This window comes from Puntigrus tetrazona, chromosome 16 (assembly GCF_018831695.1).
Source record: "Puntigrus tetrazona isolate hp1 chromosome 16, ASM1883169v1, whole genome shotgun sequence".
Lineage (NCBI taxonomy): Eukaryota > Metazoa > Chordata > Actinopteri > Cypriniformes > Cyprinidae > Puntigrus > Puntigrus tetrazona.
In genome coordinates, this window is record NC_056714.1 from 16,560,742 (window position 1) to 16,576,254 (window position 15,513).

The 15,513-nt window shown below is 38.6% G+C and overlaps 2 protein-coding genes across 5 annotated transcripts; both read right to left on the reverse strand.

Moving 5' to 3' along the window:
* Positions 1 to 957: 957 nt before the first annotated feature.
* l3mbtl1b (L3MBTL histone methyl-lysine binding protein 1b) lies at positions 958 to 9,697 on the reverse strand. Of its 4 annotated transcripts, none has more exons than XM_043260003.1 (21): positions 8,210 to 8,242; positions 7,656 to 7,772; positions 7,357 to 7,546; positions 7,055 to 7,271; positions 6,845 to 6,959; positions 6,685 to 6,736; positions 6,411 to 6,505; positions 5,979 to 6,083; positions 5,721 to 5,856; positions 5,093 to 5,184; positions 4,840 to 4,991; positions 4,674 to 4,750; positions 4,267 to 4,352; positions 3,749 to 3,859; positions 3,485 to 3,599; positions 3,324 to 3,405; positions 3,003 to 3,227; positions 2,822 to 2,883; positions 2,126 to 2,271; positions 1,949 to 2,011; positions 958 to 1,696 (listed from the first exon to the last, which is right to left on the reverse strand). In XM_043260003.1, the coding sequence occupies exons 1-21, from the start codon at positions 8,225 to 8,227 to the stop codon at positions 1,568 to 1,570; spliced, it is 2,385 nt and encodes a 794-aa protein (XP_043115938.1). In that variant the 5' UTR covers positions 8,228 to 8,242; the 3' UTR covers positions 958 to 1,567. The 4 variants fall into 4 exon arrangements, with proteins under 4 accessions (XP_043115938.1, XP_043115940.1, XP_043115937.1 ...); XM_043260005.1 differs by lacking the exon at positions 8,210 to 8,242 and adding an exon at positions 9,591 to 9,697 and having other exon boundaries at positions 960 to 1,696; positions 3,306 to 3,405; XM_043260002.1 differs by having other exon boundaries at positions 960 to 1,696; positions 3,306 to 3,405.
* Positions 9,698 to 10,624: 927 nt separating this feature from the next.
* On the reverse strand, positions 10,625 to 14,695 carry sgk2b (serum/glucocorticoid regulated kinase 2b). The gene is made up of 12 exons (XM_043260035.1): positions 14,528 to 14,695; positions 14,188 to 14,236; positions 13,754 to 13,808; positions 13,471 to 13,511; positions 13,330 to 13,387; positions 13,162 to 13,245; positions 12,951 to 13,082; positions 12,411 to 12,523; positions 12,064 to 12,283; positions 11,824 to 11,979; positions 11,642 to 11,731; positions 10,625 to 11,217 (listed from the first exon to the last, which is right to left on the reverse strand). Exons 1-12 carry the CDS (start codon positions 14,592 to 14,594, stop codon positions 11,068 to 11,070), a joined length of 1,215 nt encoding a protein of 404 aa, XP_043115970.1. The 5' UTR covers positions 14,595 to 14,695; the 3' UTR covers positions 10,625 to 11,067.
* Positions 14,696 to 15,513: the final 818 nt, after the last annotated feature.

The following is a 15,513-nucleotide window of genomic DNA, read 5'->3' on the forward strand; positions in this document are numbered from 1 at the left end:
AAAAAACCCCAAAACAAACACACAATCAGTCACACTTTAAGAGTCTGATTAGAGAGACATTTAATCTACAAACACACACACATATAAACCAAAGAAAACAATCAAAATCTGATATAACCTCATCCTTGACCCTAACCCACTGTGATGAGGATTCCCCAGATCTTACATTTTCCATCACCATCCAAATGCCTTTATTACTTAAAGCCAAATGTGTCTGCAGACTAATTTTCGCTGTATTTTATTTTTTAGTATCCAACCCTAAGTAGATCTATTATTCTGAGACCTGCGTGTGCGTCTAATGACAACTTTGAGAAGCACTGCAAAATCCAAACCGTTGCATGAAAACAAAAAGATTCCAACACGTAACATCAGATGCAGCAGAGCTGAGATTTACAGCTGTATTATACAGCAGGTCAGAGATGTACAAAAAGCCCGGTGAATGACAGAACAAAATGTCTTGGTATTCAGGAATGCATGTACAAGGCGAAATGTCAGGGTCTCAGAGGCTTAAAATACACACACACACTCACGCACGCACACACACACCCCTCATTTCTATTCCTAACTGTATTTGCAGTGTCTATGGAATCAGCACACTGTCCAATTCACTATACAGTTTCTTCAATTTACAAATGCATTTTACATGTAATCTAAAGTAAATACAAACCGAGACATTCAATTTCAGATTTGCCCAGAGCAAGAATTCCCTGACATTAGATGCAAGCACACATTTATGCATTTTTTTCCACTCACACATGCTTGCAAAAGTCTTTCACATGCGCGCGCGCTCTCTCTCTCTCTCTCTCTCTCTCTCTCTCTCTCCCTCTCCCTCTCTCTCTCTCTCTCTCTCTCTCTCTCTCTCTCTCTCTCTCTCTCTCTCTCTCTCTCTCTCTCTCTCTCTCTCTCTCTCTCTCTCTCTCTCTCTCTCTCTCTCTCTCTCTCTCTCTCTCTCTCTCTCTCTCTCTCTCTCTCTCTCTCTCTCTCTCTCTCTCTCTCTCTCTCTCTCTCTCTCTCTCTCTCACACACACACACACACACACACACACACACACACACACACGATCCTTCTGCCCTCTAGTGGTCTCAAACAGGCTCATCTGGATTATTTAGGATGTGTGTTCAATTACAAACAAAGGTCTTTTTGCATTTTTACAAAGAAAAAAAAATTACATTTCAAGTAAAAGGTCCACCATCGTGTCTTTCAATCGTAATTATCCGTCATTTTAGCAACCATAAAAACATAAATATTAACAATGAAAGAATCCAGTTTAAGTTTTTCAACAATTTAAGGTGCCTCAGTGTAGTGTACCCCCCCCAGAGTCTAATATGAATCAAATGATCAATTTGAAAAGAGAATTTCATTCTTAATTTAGAGCGAGTGCAGAGTGGGAGACATCACATCGATATCAGCCTTTAGGAGCCGTGATATTTCAAGTTTGTTGAACTGGCTGATTCTGTCAATATCCATCATTCACAAGGAGACCGATGACTGAACATTTGTGTCTGCTGGACACATCGGCGGGGGCGAGATGTGTTGTTTGATGGAGCAGCAGTTGCTGTGAGTTGTCTACTCCTCATCTGCGCTCTTCAGCATGAGGATCGAATTATAAATTTTAAGAGCAGGTCCTAATTTGATGCTCAGAATCTTAACAATGTCTGATTGAGTAAGGAGCAGGAAGGCCTCGCCATCGATTTGCTGTAAGGAAAAGGAAACCAAATATCTTAAATACATATTCACTTTGTTTAAGAACACTCACAGATTAGTGCTGAATGAGTCCTACATATACTACATATTACTTTGCTGAATTAATACTTCTATTCAGCCCAGATGCAATAAATGAATGAAAATTGACACTAAATGAACACATGAAACTTTAAATATGTTACGGATGCAACATTTTGAATAGTAGTGTACACAGGGAAGATAATTCTGTTTTTTGTCATTTACCTCTTTTCTAAAGGTTGCAGCATGCTCTCTGCAGCCAGGCAGGCCTCTTACAAAACTTGCCACCTGAAAGAAAAACATCAACAAAAGACACTCAAGAAAATTTGTTTGGAAGAAGAAAAAGTTTGGAAGAAGTGTTTAAAAGGTCAGGTGAACTCTTCCAGAATTATTAAATGTTACCTCTTCTGTGTTCCACTTGGCTACTCTCTTGGCTGTAAGGCCTAGAGCTTCGGGCAAGAGTTTTCCATGCTTTTCCCAACATAGATGAAACCTTGGTGGCTCCCATCCACAGAACACAGACTCGTGCAGGAACTGCTGAAGAGAATCTACAACACAAACAGACTTTCTTCATGACACGACATGTTACTAGTCAAAAATACATTTACCAAGTCCTTAGAGATGTGCTTTTGTATTCATCTTTGTTTTTTTTTTTTTATAGTGTTGAAAATTGTACATGTTGTGATTCTTTTGACTAGTGCAACTACTAGTAAAAGTATTATTTGATACATGTACAATTGTAATAAAATATGAATAAATGTATGTATAATACTTTTGAAGACAACACAATTTTACATATTAACTGTCTTGTTACAAAAAGGTGAAATGATCTGACCTTGACAGTCACAAGGACCTGCATACCTATGATAGAATTTCCTATTTGAAGTTTTTTTTTCATTTTGGTCATTTTAGTTGCACCACATGACACTGATTTGGTGGACAAAGGGGAGAAGCTGTTTTCTTTATTATAAAATATAAGTTTGACTACCCACCATAAATATCAAACAAATTTTAATTAGAAAATTATTATCTCAGAGATAAAACTGAAATGTGTATATCTGATTTTCATTTTTGAATAACTTGCAACTTGAAACTTACCTTTCCCGTCACCTTCCTGCTTCACTTGAGGTGGCTTGACACATTTGGGAGTGCTGCCAGACCTGAAGTACAGGAGAGATGAGTATTGAGAGAGTGTGTGTGTGTGTGTGTGTGTGTGTGTGTGTGCGTGTGATAGATAGAGAGAGAGAGAGAGAGACTGTACATGTCTAGTGACACTCACATAATGTGCTCACGAACTGAGCGAGCTGGTGGACAGGAGTCTGTGGTGGTGTCAGGAGGTTCAGGGGTGCTGGCGGTGGGTGTGGGAGGGTGCGTCTGAGTGAGTGTTTCAGCGCGGCGGTGGCGTGGAGGTCCACTGAGCGTGACGGGCCTCTCCCCGTTCAGTCTGTCCGGCACCAGCCCGTCTTTATTCAAATTCACATCCGAGTATGGACAGCTCACCACCCTAAAAACGGGAAATAAACTCGTTTGCATTTGAATTAATATTACGGGTTGTATTTGCAACAGTATGTGTATAACTTACGTGTAATGTGTCCCATACCGAGGTCCTCTAATGTGTCCGACTCCGTTGCATCCTGGGGTTGGGCAGCCCTGTCCAGGAGGCAATGGAGAATCTCTGGGACCTGTACAATTAAGAGTTTGATTAGGAGTCTGTTTCCAAACATGGCTCCACCAATGTATGTAAATGTGTCAAATTGTTACCGTTGGGGTGTTGTAGAGGATGACCTGTCTTCTGACACCAGCCTACTGGATGCAGATCTGGGCTGTCAGCATCTAGCCAATAATCATACTCCTCATTCCAGCCATCAAAATGGATCTATATGTAAACACACAGAGAGTTAGCATTGATAATACCTGTGTTGTCATCATAAATACTATTAAAGCGAATAACTATTAATAAATAACTGATTCATTATTTAAGGATTTTAGTTATACTATATAAATGAGACATATTAGAGTGTATACCTTGATTCTGTGGTCTTCTACATCATAGATGGTAGCTACACGAATAAGCATGGAATTACGTTTATCCACTGCCTCCAGCTTCATCCCGACTTGGAAACCATGTGGTGGTCTCTGGATGGCCAAAGATCAAAGGTCAAATAAAAAACATAAATGATTAAAAACCAGCACACGTTTAATTTCTATTGATTTTATAAACAATTTCTTTACCCAATGTTTTTAACAAATTGTTTTCAATATGAAACAAATAATTTTAAATAACACAGATCATAAAATTAAATAGTTAACCTACATTTGTCTAAAAACAGCACATATGTCTTATGTATGTATGTGTATGTGACAAATAAAATTTGAATTTGAATTTGAATTTATTAAAAAAATTTTGATCAACATTTGAACAAGATTTTATTACCATGTTATACGAGCATTTTTGCCTCACAATAATTAATTTAAACTAACACTATAACAAATATATATGAAACTAAACTAAACTAAACTACAGCTCTCAAATCAAACTTCACCTGTTTAAAGGCTCTTGCTGGTGCAGCCTGGGCTCCAGTTTCCTCAAGGTACTTCTCCCAAGTAAAAACCTTGGGAGGCTTATAATCTAAGGCACAAAAATAAACAGACGTTAAATAACCACTTGTCATCGTGCTCATTTGTTTAAAAGATTTTATACTAATCAATTGTAACTGAATAGAAAATACTTTCACAAGACAGTATTACTTATTTCGACACACAATGTCAAAAATAAAAATCTAATGATTTAATATTGAAAACAACATTTTGTGTTTATACTATTATGGCATTATAATAGAATAGTATACCCACAATATAAAATAAATTTCCAATAAAAAAAAAAAAAACTGAAAGAAATGTAAGTGATGCACTGACTGCATGGGTGAATATAACACAAAAAGAGTCTGACCTGCAGGGGTAGTGAGCGTTAATTCGCCCTCCTCGCAGTACCCTACTGGATGAATGTATGGACTGCTGGCATCACACCTGAGAACAAACGCAAATCATGTACTACCTTCCACACTATCATTGCCACACTCAAATGCTGAGAAATTTTCCTCAGACACTATCTTTACCAATAATCATATGAATCATCCCAGTTGTCAAAGTGAATGAGGAGTCTGTTGTCGACAGCAGCAGCAATGGTTGCGACACAGATGAGTGATGGGTTCTTCCTGTCAACGGCTTCCAGCTTCATCCCGGCACGGAATCCTGACGGTGTGACCGACTAAATATGGCAGAAAACAGGGTCATAAAAGACGGCATGATCTTCAGAACAGATATATGAGATATATTTATATATAATTGTGGGCATGTAAAATTACATACAGTATTAAGACTCTTGAAGAGATGTTTGGGGGCCAGTTGACCCCTACAGTTCTTTACATATGTGTTCCAGTTAAACTCTCCATCTCTGCAGCCTGGAAGCAAACACATTTTTTTTTACAAAAAACAGCGTATGCAATACATTTTACAGTAGTTTTTCAAATGAACTGAATATTCTAGCAGCACGTGCAATGACAAATGCAACATTTTTTCACTCAATGACATGCGCTTGAGTCTCGCTGCATTTGTAGCATCTAGAGCAAGACAACGCCTTCTAAAAATACAGCACATCTCAAGATGCTGCTCTGTTCCAGTGCCCGTATTTTTTAAGATCGAATATATTTTGTAATTTATATATTTTTACTAATTTCTATAATCAATGCACGTGTCAATTTGAATACTATTACACCTATGTTCAATTTCAGCATAACAAAAAATTGTAGACCATTTTGTAATCACATTCTCGGAGTGAAACTGAGATTAGGTAGTTTCAACACATAAAGAAACATCTACAAAACACATCTAATGTTACAGAGAACAAAAATAGACCTCTGCACAAGAGCTGCTTTGCATGTTGTACTCTTGACAACAGATACATTTTACAGTACATCTTTATTAGAACATTAAGCACCTTTTGGCAGCAATAGCTTGAGGCCTGTTTTCTCACACCAGCCTGGCGGCTTCACATCCCATGAGTCAGCATTTACCCAGAAGTCGTAGCACTCAGGGTACCCATCGAAGTGAAGCCGAATCCTGTAGCCTTGTACCTGGAATAGAAGACGTATGTCCAAATACACATTTTACAACAGGCACAGCTGTAACAACATATTTAGTTTTGTTTCTTGAACAAATCACATATATTACTGTAAAATCACAGTAATCAGGTTACCTCTGCAACAGTCAAAACGCAGAAGAGAGCAGGGTGACTGGGGTCCAATCCCTCTAACTTCATGCCAACTTTAAATCCATTCCTGCTTTGAGGAAATGACTGGTGCTGCATTGCAAACACACACAAATACAAAATGACAGAATTTCAAAAAATTTGTTATTTTAAAAAAATCCCTCCAACTACAGAGCTTTTCGTTTAAGTGTGTTCAGGAATACAGTTGTGCCTGAGCACATCTAAATACAATTTATTATGAAATCTTGTCTACTGAAATGCCTTCAGGAGGTATCTTCGTGTGCAAAAGCTGCCTGCGAATTCTGGTAGAGCAGCTTTTTTGTTTCCAATGACAAAAACAGATTGACATCAAACTAACCGTCCTAATCAGGATCCTAATCATTCCATGTTAACTAAATAATTGTGAATTGTGTCTCTCACCTCCTTAAAAAGTTTCAAGGGAGCAGTAATGGCTCTCTCCTCCTCTAGATACACTGACCAACTCCAGGTTTTCTTCTTAATCAGAGGTGCAGTCACTATGAACACAGCATCAACATGTTCATGAAAAAGCTAAATAAAAAAAAGGATGTGGCCATAATTTATAGGTCATGTTATGTGCATCAAATTGTGCATCCCAAGACACAAAGTATGAGACATTGTCTGGCCAATGTTTGCATTTCTGAATGTGTGTAAAAAATAAATTAAAATTACCAACCTAGTCTAGCAACTTTAGCCGCTCGTCTCCCTTTTGAGGATTTAACCTTCTCCTGAAAAAGAAAATTTAATTATATATCACTGAGCAATACAGTAAATTCTACTTCAGTACATTTCATTAATATTGAATTTGCATTGAGGTAGATGTATGTGTGTGTTACCTCTTCCTCCTCTATGTTGTCCTCCTCTTCATCTCCAGATTCCATAAACATCTTCTTCTTCTTCCTCACACGTTTACCTAAGCGCTCCCCTTCGACAGCCTCAGCCGGGGTTGACCTGAACACACACACACACACACACACACACAAAGCTATACAAAACGCTATAAACAGTGCAACTAGCAGATCTCAGCGAATGCCAAAGCCACGTACCTGCCGCTGGTGGGCTGTACACAAGAAACGCTGCAATATTTGCCTTGTAAAAAGGATTCTCGTGAACCAGAGTGACCACATGACCTGCAGTTTGCAGTTGCCTCAGTCATGGGAACGATCGCATTGGGCACTGTACTCACAGTAGGGCTTTGCACAGCGGTGTTGCCCCCTGCCTGCCTGAGGGGGTCAGTGGAAACTGAAAGAAAGCGAAGAGATACTAAGATCCCAAAAACAAATTAAAAGGCAGATTAAATTAATATACATTTCTTGATATGATAAGAATATGTGCGAGATGTACTCACCCACTGTACTTGTCTGACGCTCTGTATTCGACACGGGCTTTGCAGTCTGATTGAATGTTTTGTTTTGCTCAGGAGAATGCGTGTTGTTGGTGCCTGTAGTTTGAGGCTGTGGGCCTGTAAGCTCTGCCTCTTTAACTTTGGGCTCCACCTCTGTGACGATCTCCAGGGTGCCAAATTCAGTCATCCGAAACTAAAAACAGACCAGATATTGCTTCTTTTCTTTGCATCAGCACATGCCTAATAGTCAGATATGTCCCTCATGCAACTCTCCACGCATTATATACATTAAATATTTGTACCCGAATGTCACTTCCTGGCAATGTGGCTATGCCGTCCTTCCAGTCAAGAGCGCTCATCATGTCAAAATCAGCTCCTGTGGCAGGACCATCGCTCGTAGATGACTCTGCCATCTTCACCTATGAAACGGAGGTCAAAAGACAAAATATACGTTACGAGTGCGACACGGCTAGGTGACCGAATGAAGCATCTTTAACTGTATGAAACTACTAATATTCTTTACATGATATTTTAGAGCTTGGCAGAACTACTAAAATGCACAACAACGCCACTGGCATTATTAATCATTTGATAAATAGGTGAATGAAAACATGTATTATCATAGAAATGTGCTAAAAAGTTTTAGCCGTTTCAGTTAAATTCAAATTTTTTTTTTATCTTGTTTTGAATTATCTTCAGTCTTGAGGACTTTATTGAGGTGCATTTTTGGTGCCAAAACAAATCTACTGAGTGGCACAGAAAGCTTTAAAAGAAATATAATGTGAGGCTAAGATACAAATGCTTTTTCCGTAGATTTCTAATAAGAAATACTTTTTTAAAAAACTGATTATTGTACTCTGTCAGTGATCCTCATCGGCCTAAATCATAATCACTTCCATATGGCAAGAGGGTAGATGAAAATCGCTAAGACGTTTTAAACACGGTAAGTCAGCACGCGGTGATTTAGTAAACAGCACAAAACTGTTGTTTCCATTATTTAAATACGTCGAGTTCGCGTCGAAAACCGTGTTTTGACTGCGGCTGAAAAAACGCCCGCAACTTACGAAAGAGCTGCGCGGCGCTTGCAGTTCCAGTCCATTCCGCTAGAGAGCGACTGCTGCTCGCAGTACGGGTTGCACCAAGCACTTAAACGAGCACCAAAATATGTATTTCTACATTGTTATGATGTTCATTTCTATGGGCTAGCGATGTGTGTGGTCTCTCGCAGACACATTTAAACTACTTTGGCGGTTATTAATGGAGGAAAGCGATTAAAAGTAAAGTTAGACGAACAAGTTCAGCTTTTCCCTGTTTTAAAAGAATCTCTTTTAATCTGGGCTTTAAAAACTCGCGGATGCTTGGGATGGCAAGCTAAATCGCACATATCCGCGATGAATTTGTTTTCAAAGGCTGAAGTGGTCATTTAAGTACGTTATCGTTCGTATACAGCAGGCAATAGTGTAATAACGTTCTTGACCTGCCGTTTACCTTAAATCAAAATTTCATCAAAATCATAGACTGCACAGTAACGTCGACCCGCAAACATCACCTAAAAGCTATTTTGGCGCAGTAAAAAACGTTTGTTTTGCTATTTTAAGTGATGACGGAATTTATTCTTAGCATAAATAAAGTGCAATCCGCGAGCGCCCATTATTAGCATTCGACTGACACACAAAATGGCGGAGCATAGCAAAGGGCCGCCGACACGTTTAAAGTATGTAAATTATAACAGTTCTCTGGTCTGATTCGCGTCGCTCGGACCTTTAACCAACACGGGAAGGCCAAGTGTACAACTTGTTTTATTAAAACGCAATGTTTTCCCCTTCGTCAACAAACTCCTTACTTTCCCCTTGTCACGGAATGTCGTTAGCCCGACTGATAGCCCCGGCTAGCTGTAACATTAGCAGGGCATCCTACAATAAACCAAATCAACAGTTTTACGTGCTTATCCGAAGGAAAAACATTTCCCGAGGCACTTTGAATGACTTGCCATTCATCCCTGCATAAACGCAACAACTCGCGTGCACGCAGACCTGGGGAAATAACAAATTGCATGCTTTTAATTTCTTCTGCACAAACTTGTCAGTTCTATTTATCTTTACGGGTTTTAAACCTCGTTGAAAATAGCCGCAATGGTTGAAAAGTGTTAAACAAGAAACGAACTCTGTGTTAGTATCGTTGTTTACTGCGTGGGTGACGACAGTAACGTCATATTTATTGATAAACGTGCAACTCACCTCGTTTCTCTCTTAACTCTTATTTAGAGCTGGATGGTGGCGTTATTGCGCATGCGCGGGTTAATATGTGTCTGTCGAACTTCTGCAGCCCAGATAAACTTCATCGCAACATATGCGTTACATATGCTCTTAATGTAACAAAGAACCAGAGCGACTCAGTCCCAGCCTGTCCTTAAATGACCCTAGAATTTACTTGTGCGCGATACTCGTTTTACAGGCGCTTGCCGTAAAACAATTTGAGGCCTTAATACTAATACAGATAAGGGAAATGGGTTTAATACTCTTTGGGTTTTCCATGCAAACACAACAGAAACAGAGAGTCGTAGTGTTTGATCAGGGTTGCAATGGTTCGGTTTTAATGCGGTCTTTAAAGTGAGCGCTCACTGAAACGTGCTGGGGTTTTTTCCAGAGTAGGATTTTTAATATATTTTCAGTTTACAGTCATTGTGGTGATGATTTGATTTCCTGTAACAATCACGTGTTCCGATTTCTCCGCAAATCTCACACGACGGGCATATTTTGGTCATATGCAGTCAAAAAAAGAGAAAGGCGGAGCATATTAATGAAATAACACCACGTCGAGTTTTAAACTAAAGTTGATAATATTTAAACGTAATGTTTTGACAGCCGCATTGTAGAAAAGTGGCGAAAAGGAAGACAGCGACGATGCCACAAGATGGCGCTGTGGGTTTAAAAGTGACTACTTTTTTCAGAGGCTAGCACGTTGTTTTCAAAGTAGGTTTGAGCCAAATTTGGCAGTAGTGTTGTAAAACATGATAAAAATGGCAAAAAAACACAGCAAAAGCGGTCGCAAATGATAAATTCCGGTCTTCTGTGGATGACAACTGTGTGCTACTTCGTGACCCATATGCTAATTCGTGATTCAGGTCTCGATTTAAAGTAACTTTCAGCTCTTGTGGACAACTATGAATCGTCGGCATACGAGTTTTTGAGAGTTTATTTACATAACGTAAACTGAGACGCTAACGTTTTATAATGAAACCCCGTCATGATAATAACTCCATTACCCTGTATTTGATTAAAATAATTTTATTGTTTCCACAAAAAATTCCTCCAAAAACGGACATTTTACTGATAATACAATTTCGTCAAAAACCAATACCATCTGAACACTATACACAATTTCGGTAACATTGATATTTAATATTAATTTCATCTCACAACTCTTACAATCCAACATCTGATGCAGCCTGTAGTCTCACTTTATTTCATTACAGTACTGTCAGAAAACCACTTACTGTATTTCAGCAATATCTTTTTTATCAAATAGGGCTAAAAAAGGAATTAACACGAGTGTTAAAAAACACAGTCACATTTGATAGAAACCTTGTAGTCTTGTGCAAAAGCATTGGTCCAGCTAACATAAAAATGAACTGTGTTTCAGAGTTTGCTTAAATTAAAACATAGTTAGAAACATGTTCAGACAAAATGTCTATTGGTCTGACAGAATTCTGTCTTAATGTTCACGAGTCAGTGATAGAATGTTTTCATTGATGTAGGTGAAACCGGGAAAAGTTGCTCCATGCTCCTCACATGCTCCTAGCGACTGTGGAACAGGAAGTTCTGTAAACCGAGGGTCAATGTTTGTGAGGTCACCAGGGCCAGACTGAAATACAGACATGTTAAAATTATTTACATGTTATCTCTATAAAATCTCATCTCCCACACCATTTACTCGGCCTCTTGTTATTCCAAACGCGCATTTGTTTCTTCTGTGGAACACAAAATGTATTTTGAACAATGTTTTTGTGCATACAGTGAAAGTCAGCATTTTGTGCCCAGTGACTTTTATTGTATGGATTCAAAAATAAAACAGAAAATATATGTTAAAGAAAGTTTGTAAATACAACGAAAATCAACTTTCACCGTATAGACAGAAATAATATAATAAAAAAAAAAAAGAATAATCTTTTGTGTTACACAGGAACAAAAGAGTTGCACTGGTTTAAAACAGTAAAATGTTCATTGTTAGGTAAATGATGCCTTTAGTTCAAATCAATAAAAAAATAACAACAAAAAATAAAACTAACCAATAAGGGAACGTAAGGAGGAGGAATTTGCTTTGCGACAAGTTCATCCCAGTGAATCGATGAGAAGAATGGATGAGACTGCAGCTCAGTCTAAAAGCCAAAAAGGGGCAAAATGACATTTAGCCACTCAAAAGACAAATGAATTTCAGATTGTTTGTGAATGTGTGTGCTTGTTGGGTTACCAGGTCACGTTTTGCTCCTAGTCTCTTGGCCCTGTCCCTGTTTAGCAGTCTCTTCAGCAGATCTCTGGCTGCACTAGACACTCCGGGTTTTAATGCCAATGGCTGATAAATAATATTTCTGAGCATCTCAAGACGATCTGCATTGTAGAAAGGTGGCTGGAATGAGAAAGAGTGGGTGTAAAACACCTGTCTACCTGTGTTGTATATGTAAATGAGCATTCATACGACGGTTTTGTTTACCAGGCCATAGAGCATTTCATGAAAAACAGCTCCCAAACCCCACCAGTCCACAGTCCTGTCATACTCCTTCTGCAGGAGAACCTCAGGTGCTAAGTACTCTGGCGTTCCACAAAAGGTTCTGGTGGTGTCACGTCCACTCATTCCCTCCTTACACAAGCCAAAGTCGGTCAGAACCACATGACCTGCAGAATCCAGCAAAATGTTTTCTGGTTTCAGGTCCCTGTGAGCATGTGAGAGATGGATTACTGCAAATCTGCAGGAAGTTAGTGTTCATTTTGTTCTCACTAAGCACATATGAATGGGCTTATCTGCATTATAGAGCCACGGATATTTGACAATGTTGGTACCTATAGACAATCTTCAGGGAGTGTAAGTATCCTAAAGCACAGGCCATCTCAGCAGCATAAAATCTGGCTCGGGGCTCTACAAACACCCCCTCTCTCTGCAAATGGTAAAAGAGCTGCAAAAAAATCACATTGACAATCATTAATACATGCAAATCAGATAATATTTGGATTTGCCACAAACACAATAATTTAATGTCATCCTGCAGTCCCTGGCTGAAAAAAGCTGCTTTAAAAGTTCAATTTCAGACAGACTAAATTAATAATTCCTTACGTCCTATAAATGCTAACAGACCTAAGTAATGTGACTGTAGTTCAACTTTGTCCACCACAATAGACAAATTATGTTGTTTTAATTTTTTCTAACTCAAATTGATATTCAATTACACATTGTGTTTTGTATTTTCAAACAGAGAGGTAAAAGAGATAAAAAAAAGGTATATGAAAACCAGCTATAGCTCAATTATGAAGTTCTGATTTGATAATCTGGCTAATATATATATTCTATGGAATGTCCCTATGTAGATAGCCAAGTAAACATACCTCTCCTCCACATGCATAGTCCAGCACTAGATAGAGTCTCTCCTTAGTCTGAAAACTGAAGTGCAGCTTCACCAGGAATGGATGATTAAGAGTCTTTAACAACACTCTGTGTTCACACATGACATTTCTTTCCTGTACAAAAACAACGCAGACACATTATGAATCAAATAATTATACTCACATATTCATACTCATACATAGTCATACTTGCCTCCTTCCTCGTTAAGATGATGTGTTTCTGTAGAACTTTGACTGCATAATATCTGCCATTTTCCCTGTGTGTGGCCAAGAAAACCTGAATACAGACGATCAAACAAAGGTTCAAACTATATTTATACATTAAAGCACTACAAAGTGAGTGAGATGTAATAAACAATACCTTGCCAAAGCTGCCCGTTCCAATCACCTTCAAGTAGTCAAAATCAGCTGCAGATACCCTAAAGTCGTATTGGAATAAATATTTATGTGTAATTGTATATGTTTATGTCCATATAGCTTGATATCTGAGCACCCATCTTACCGAGACTCTGGCTCATCTGATTGTGGATTACTATAACAAACCTGGGAGAAAGATCACGGAGAGAGAGAGCGAGTCAGCAGCTTACTCTAGTGACATATGAAACCACAGCACAGTTCACTCCACTTCCTGTTACATCTATAGACTACTGTAGGTCATCCAGTACAGCAACTCAAATCAGTGCAGCTGATTTGACCTTACGTCAAATAACCTTTGACCTTTATTGTATTTATTGTATGTAGGCCAAGACCACACAAGTGGACATGAACTTCTGAAGTATACTTACAGCTGCAGCTCCATCATCTTCAGAGAGACTACCCTCAGGTCGCAAGAAATCCATCCTGGAATGTAAGAAACCATATCAGAAAAGTGCCATATCAGAGTGCTTTACATAAATGTTAAGCTTTAGTTCTTTGTCTTTGCATTCTGCTAAAACTGCCTCAGAGTCTTTCAGCACCTACATAGAACAGCACTTGGCTATTGGTTTCACTTTGGAATGTTTCTATAAGTAGGTCATGGTCTTAAAAGCACACTGGTGGTCAATCTGTAATGGCATAGTAGTGCAAAGGAGTAAAGTCATTCCTGATTTTAGCTTAACTTTGCAGAAATAGTGAAATAATGAGTAAATCTTCTGAACTCTGTACTGGAACACATGCAGAGCCACGCACTGCTTCACTTTTAGCTCACGCAATGGAAAATGATGACTAGGACGAAACTCACTGTCGATAGATAGGGTGGCTGGATCGGAGCTTCTTGTCCTTAATTAAAGCTGAGAAAATAAAATGCAAAACAATTTTTAATTAGTGAAATATATGCATAGTGATCACAGAACAGCACTTATAAGGGTGTGTTTAAATATGCCTAAACATTAAATATACTTTTTTATCTTTACAAATTTAAAAATATTTTTTTAAAAGATAGATGGATAGATAGATAAGGGTACATTCAGATAACGTTGTTAGATAAGTGTCAAAGTACACATTAAAATATTTCATATATCGTGGCAAATACTTTCTGTTTTATTAAAGTAATTGAAGAAATATCAAGTTTTTGAGCTTACCTGTAAAATATGAAACGATTCCCTTCATTTTTGCGTAAGTCACGGGACTTTTAGCCTTTTTCACCATGTTTTCGACGAGGACAGCCGGGTTGACAGCTGTGACTTGTGAGTCCGTCGGTAGTCTGCTATCTTACCGGTCAGGTCTGGTTGAGCGCTGCCTCATGGGGGGAACCGTGACCGGCTATTTTTTGCAGGACACGTGGTGAAGCTGTGACGCCACCACGCCCGTTATTCGACCCATTAGACTCATGCTTGATTGGACAGCTCTTCTGTCTCTTTAACATATCCGACTCCTATCCCATAAATTCCATAAAGGTTGAACCCAAATGAAACATAAAACGTAGTAAACAATATTTAGTAGCCACAAAGTAGCCACAAAAGTTACAAGGTTGTTAGAGCGCGCTGCATAGACGCTGAAGTAGTCGCGTTCTCGAGGAGGTAACCATAGCAACCTCTAACGACAACACAGATTCAGTGATAAATAACAGACAGACATAAATATTTTTTTCCCAATAATGTGCCTGGCCTGTGTTTGGAGGCTTTTATAACTGTTCTTGGATAGCTAACCTTTTGATACCTAAGGGGAACCCTCATCAACCTGTCTAGGCTCCTAATAAATTAAAAGTTCTCTTCTTGCCCTGTTGGCATGTTAGCCCTCTAAATCAGGCAACTTTACAGGTTACATAACAGACATGCCTGCTTGTCACCACAGCCAAACGCACGTATGCAAAAACACAAAGAAACTAAATTATGCTCATGCTTTTGACATTAATGCTGAAAATGTAGCAACCTGAACAAATATCTGTTTTCAGTCTCAATGCAATGACAACAACATTTAAAGATAAACAACACATGTTGTTACAAATAGAGAGGTATAATAACACTTAAGACTGGTTTAAGTACTGTAATATAAAGCATGACACATGGATTAATTGAGGGATTATTTCGGATTAACGGTAGACTAGATTACACCACGAAAGATAAAA